Below are 5,851 nucleotides of genomic sequence, written 5' to 3'. Positions count from 1 at the left end.
TCCGCGGCGTCCCGGCGCCAGCTCGCTCGCTAGATCTGGCCGGGGGCTTAGGGTTTGGCTGCCGTGTGTGGTCCGCTTCCGATTTAGCGCAGATTTTGGGCGAGTCACGGCTCCAGGGTCTCAATTTTGCTTGTGATTTAGGTTGGAGTGCTGGGGCTTGGGGGGTTTTCTCGTCTCAAATGGGGGTTTTCAGACCAAATTCTCGGTCCCCTTCCAAAGAATCAGCGGCGATTTCTTTATGATTCTGATTCCAGTATTCATATACTACGTTCTTGTCCCAATTGGTAACTAAAAGTGTCCCCCTTTTTTGTATAAACTGAAGAGATCGCAAAGGAGCTGGATGTGGAGGGGCATGGGATCCCGGTGACGGTGGCCAACACCACCTACATGGGCATGAACGCCCTCCACGCCGCCGGTGGACGCGGCAGGCTGCCGGTCTACCGGTACCTCGTCGAGGAGGTCAAGATGGACATCCACAAGCCTGACACCCTCATTGGTAATTTGCTTCCTCATGGACAATTTGTGTGGCTTTAACTTATGATGACTTGACCATCGACTTCGACCTGGCTGTGTGGATTTTGCTGCTAGATTTTACGCCCGTGGAGCATGCTGTCAAACATGGCCACCTCCCTGCCATCAAGTACCTTCTTGACCATGGTGCTGATCTGCATCTGCAACACGGAGATAACACTCTTCTTCATTCAGCTGCAACTCATGGTACAAACAAAAATGAAATTGCTGCCGTGATAAATATCTCTTCTTCCACGTCTGCATATCGATCAGTCTAATGATGTGTTGAGCATAGTTCCTTTTTTTTGCGGGGAAGGAAGTTTAAGCATGTCACATTATTTCGAAATCCTGCTCAGTTATGAATAAAAAAATATTGTAGACATTACATTTACGAATTTGTCCGCTGATCTTCTTATATGTCGTATTTTATTTTGTTCTAGCCATTCAAACTAGTTACCCCAAAATGTCTGTTTACTTTATATTTAAATATAACTATCTTCTTATATAACTCTCGCTTGATAAGTAAATATTTAATATACCATCTAGTTCAAGCTGTTAAAAGCAGTCCGTTTCCCCCTAAATGAGTATGTATTCAGTATGACTACCAACTTATGGTAACTGATCATAGTAACTCTTTGTTTTCCTTATATTTATATTCAGTGAAATCTGAACCATCAAAGTTGCTTTCCTCCTCTAGCTATTGAAACTTTCTTGGCCAGAAACGGTCATAGAACACTACTCCCTCCGTTCCTAAATATTTGTCTTTCTAGAGATTTCGACAAGTGACTACATACGGATCAAAATGAGTGAATCTAGACTCTAAAATATGTCTATATACATCCGTATGTGGTAGTCCATTTGAAATCTCTAAAAAGACAAATATTTAGGAACAGACGGAGTACAATTTAGCAGCAGATATTATGTTGGAGAGCCTTCCGTTGAATGCGGAGAGGAATGCAGTAGCAATGCAAGTCGATTTATTTTACCAAGAGCTAAGATAACCTACGATAAACGATTTTATTGTTGCTGTAAAATAGAAACAGATTTTTGTTGCCATAAATTAGAACAACGCCAACCTTAGTTGCTTCTCATGTTTATGAGCATCTGCATATTGTTCAGTCTTAAGAAACTTCTAAACATAGTTGTTACATTAATTCGGGTTTCTGTCTCACAAATGTGAAAATAGTCCATGTGCCGTCAGGTTGGTACCAATTTCTTTAGGCACTGTATATACCCTTTTATTCTGTGGATCTTCTTGCGCGATATCTATTTCATATGCTATTTTCTTCTAGCCATTGAAACGGATTTCCCAAAAATGTCTGTTTACTTAGTATGCTAACTGTCTTTTTATGCAAATCTCTTGGGATAGCTATTTGTTACACTATCTTGTTATGGCTGTTAGCAGTAGTTTCCCCTTAAATGACTGTTTACTTAGTATGACTATGTCTTATGGTAACTGATCATGGTAATTCTTTGTTTGCCATAAGTTTATTCAGGGAAATGTGGACCAACAATATTGCTTTTTCCTCCTAGCTATTGAAACTTCCTTGCCCAAAAACATTTTCTCGTGTACTATTAATACTGTTATGATCTTTGTTTGCCTTCTTTTTCTCCAGGGCAATCTGAAATAGTAAAGTTTCTCCTTTCTAAAGGAGCTGATGTTGATGCAATATCAGATCTTGGAACACCACTCATTCTTGCTGCTCTTAAAGGACATCCTAGTACTCTCAAGATCCTTTTGCAGCATGGTGCAGATGTACTATTCAAATGTTTTGTTGATATGTTGTCTTTTTAGTCCAGTTCTCTCTTTGCCGGGTCTTTGCTACATTCTCCAATTGCACACCTGTATTTGAGGGTCTTTTTGGCCGGTAACTAACCATGCCACGCCAAAAGTTAGACAATTTGTTTGGCAACCGCACTTGTGGCAAGATTCTTTGCTGCAACATGGGTACCACGTGTCACTGACTCACAAAAATTGGGTAGGGTTCCTTAGGCTTGGCAAAGTATGGCACTCATTTTCATCATCCAACCATAGACATGCTTAGGCAAAAGTGTGGCAAATTTTGGCAACCTTCAGAAGAGTGGCAAATTTTGGCAATCTTCAGAAACCAACTAAGCAGAAACTGCTCATAGCTGTTAGTGTTTGAGCCACATCAGGCATGGTGGGACTGGTGAACTACACAACAACTCTGAAAAATCACTGGGAACAAAGGGATATATAACTATATAAGCTATACTCTTAGAAAAGAAGTATCAACTCAGCCCATTTTCCCTTCCAAATTCATTTTTCTCTTGAAACTGTGTCATATTTTGTCATGAAAATGAAGTACTTTGTTTAAATTTTCCAGCCCAACAAGGTTGCTGGTCTGTTTGGAATTATAGACGTGGCATTACACAAATCTTCTGTGTCCTGTGTGAAGCTATTGATTCAGGTATGGCATCCTTTGTTTATTATACTTCAGTAGGAATGTAGGATATCTATAAACTTATGTCTGATCTAGTTATCTCTGTATTAGCAACTAGACAACGGTATGATGGGCTTGCCTTCTATATTTGATCTGATAGGGTGGAGCTAATGTGAGCGGTGATAATCATTTGGCAAAGGCTGCGGAGAAGGGCTTAACTGAAGCTATTAAGTGCTTGTTGGAAGCTGGTGCAAACCCAAATGTTGTTGACAGGGTCCTTTTGTCACATATTCTCTTGTCTTGCTTGGCTATATAGTTTCAGTATATACGTCTTATACTGATGTGCAACAACCATACGAGTTATGATGTAAGTACAGCTACATCATGCTATCTGCAAAATAACAATAGAGATTGTGCTAAGTTACCTTTTTTTTTGCATAACTTGTTGCTGTTTCGCCTTTTCCCCTTGGTGTCGTGTCTTTGTTAATTTGGTCAGGTGAATAATATGGTTTGCATTAATCGTGCCTGGAACATTGCTTATTTCCCTTTTTCCTCAACAGTTTGGTAGATTGCCAATAGAGTTGGCTGTTGAGTATGGTACACGGGAAGATGTCGAGATTCTCTTTCCTTTCACCTCTCCCATTTCAACTGTGGCCAATTGGAGCGTTGATGGAATCATTAGTCATGTGCAGATGGAAATCAAGCAACTTGAGGTATGTCAGCGTAGCAATTTTCTTGCACACCCACGGCGATTTTGATTCCATGTTAATTCTCTGAGAAGTTTCCTCATCCTGCTAGTCAAATGCACATGTATTTTCTTGCATATGCATAGCTGTTAAAGCTCTGTTCTGAAAACTCTTTTTTATTTTACTTATTTTGCTCAAATGATAATTCGCAAAGTCGTTTTATTTGAATGACGCTTTATTAAATAACATTTGTTTGAATTATAGTTCATTTAATCTGATTCTGTTAAAAATAACAAGGAGACAAATTCATTTTTTAAATAGCGATCTCCTTCTAAAGTCTGAGTAGCAAGTGAAAACTGGATTTTCAGACCTTGCATTGATTAGAACATTTGTTTCTTGTATTCATTCACTTCACCTTAACATCTTGCTAGAGTACACTGATTTTTCCCTCACACGCATCTGACCTCTTAAGTTATGTATATATATCTGACTCATGTTATTGCGAGTTGCCCAGGATGATAACTTTGTGGAGAAGAGGATCTCTGACCTAAAGCAACAAGCAGCTGAAGCATTTAAGAAGCAGGATTACCTAAATGCATCAGTGTTCTACACACAGGTACGCTGCTGAAGTATTTTTTGTTTCTAGACCGGAGGCACAGCCATGAAACATGCTCCTCCATTACGATTTAGTTGATTTATTATTAAAACTGATTGGCCTTAACCATGTGTGAAAAATGACCAGTCACCTTGTAATGCTATCACATGTACTTGTTGAAAGACTAGTCACTAGTGTGTGCTTCCTGTCGCACACACTAGTGTCTAGTCTGGAATGTCTAAACTGATCAGTGCTTCTGGAATGTGGCAGCAACAACAATTTTCCTCTGTTTCGTCTGTTGCAGGCACTGAAGATGGATAACTTTGACGCAAAGTTGTTATCAAACAGGAGCCTCTGCTGGCTTCGAATGGGTGATGGAGAAAGGTCTTATGATGATGCAACTGAATGCAAAAAGCTGCAGCCAAACTGGGCAAAGGCGTACTATCGGCAAGGAGCAGCTCAAATTTTAATGGAGGTGCAGTGGGATGGTTCAAACTGACAATTTCATTGCTCCTTTCACATGTGTCGTGTCATTTGATTCCACTGTGCACTTGTGTTCTGTAGGATTATGATGATGCTTATCACTCACTCTTGCGTGCTTTGGAGTTGGATCCGGAAAGTCAAGAGATTGCGAAATTACTCTTGTAAGAGATTCATCTTTCATCTTGTTTTTTCTTGACCGATAACATTGTTAGGTGCTTCAGATTCTTAACCGGTATTTTACATGTTTTGATCAACTGATTCTTGCAGGGAGACTATTGAGGTGGAACTGGTCTGATCAACCCCGCATGCCAACTGCGGAGAGAAGTTCTTTTTTTGTGGGCATGTGTTCTTAGATTAAAACCCTGAACCTCAAATTATTGTGCCTTTCTGTACGTGGTCTCTGGATCGTAGCAGCAGCTTAGAGCAGAACATGTTACTGATACCTATTTTGAGTTCTCTGAAACTCGCATCCTGTTATAGTACGGAAGCTATTTTGAGGTCTCTGAAACTCGCATCCTGTTATAGCACGGAAGCTATTTTGAGTTCTCTGAAACTCGCATCCTGTTAGAACGGAAGTGTGGCAGTGGATGAAATGGCTAACTATGCTAGAGACAGAAAGATCAATACATTTCACATTGCCAGTTGGCATTATATATTTAGATTGCCAGTTGACATTATATAATGGCCTTATACTCCCTCCGTTCCTAAATTTTTGTCTTTCTAGAGATTTCAACAAGTGACTACATACGGATGCATATAGACATATTTTAGAGTGTAGATTCACTTATTTTGCTTTGTATGTAGTCATTTGTTGATATCTCTAGAAAGACAAATATTTAGGAACGGAGGGAGTATAATTTATATGTGCAAGGGACACACATATCCGCTCTCTACTTATTGCATGGAGCTGAAGGTTCTACAACAAATGCTAGTTGTACCTTGTGCGGGATAAATTAGAACAAAAAACATAATTGGTACTCCCTCCGTCTGAAAATACTTGTCATTGAAATGGATGTATCTAGATGTATTTTAGTTCTAGATACATTCATTTTCATCCATTTTGATGACAAGTAATTCCGGACGGAGGGAGTAGTATACTATTTCTAGGGCATCCTAAATGCTGTCATCATTCATGCCAAACTATTGCCATCTATCCGTCCATAGATTTCAAA

At 39.7% G+C, this 5,851-nt stretch overlaps 1 protein-coding gene across 1 annotated transcript in view; it reads left to right on the top strand.

Annotated features, from left to right (window-relative positions):
• Nucleotides 1–5,303, top strand: part of LOC119312448 (ankyrin repeat domain-containing protein 65-like) — a 5,959-nt gene extending 656 nt beyond the window's left edge. Inside the window, exons 3-12 of the mRNA XM_037588171.1 lie at nucleotides 323–496; nucleotides 589–717; nucleotides 2,127–2,266; nucleotides 2,859–2,942; nucleotides 3,076–3,189; nucleotides 3,476–3,628; nucleotides 4,116–4,217; nucleotides 4,501–4,671; nucleotides 4,761–4,840; nucleotides 4,947–5,303. Coding sequence (XP_037444068.1) covers nucleotides 323–496; nucleotides 589–717; nucleotides 2,127–2,266; nucleotides 2,859–2,942; nucleotides 3,076–3,189; nucleotides 3,476–3,628; nucleotides 4,116–4,217; nucleotides 4,501–4,671; nucleotides 4,761–4,840; nucleotides 4,947–4,974 — 1,175 coding nt within the window. The 3' untranslated portion in view covers nucleotides 4,975–5,303. The remainder of the gene's footprint in view (nucleotides 1–322; nucleotides 497–588; nucleotides 718–2,126; nucleotides 2,267–2,858; nucleotides 2,943–3,075; nucleotides 3,190–3,475; nucleotides 3,629–4,115; nucleotides 4,218–4,500; nucleotides 4,672–4,760; nucleotides 4,841–4,946) is intronic.
• Nucleotides 5,304–5,851: the final 548 nt, after the last annotated feature.

Source organism: Triticum dicoccoides, chromosome 5B (assembly GCF_002162155.2).
Source record: "Triticum dicoccoides isolate Atlit2015 ecotype Zavitan chromosome 5B, WEW_v2.0, whole genome shotgun sequence".
Taxonomy (NCBI): Eukaryota; Viridiplantae; Streptophyta; class Magnoliopsida; order Poales; family Poaceae; genus Triticum; species Triticum dicoccoides.
Note: the sequence above shows the minus strand (reverse complement) of the source record. Positions and strands in the feature narration are given on the sequence as shown.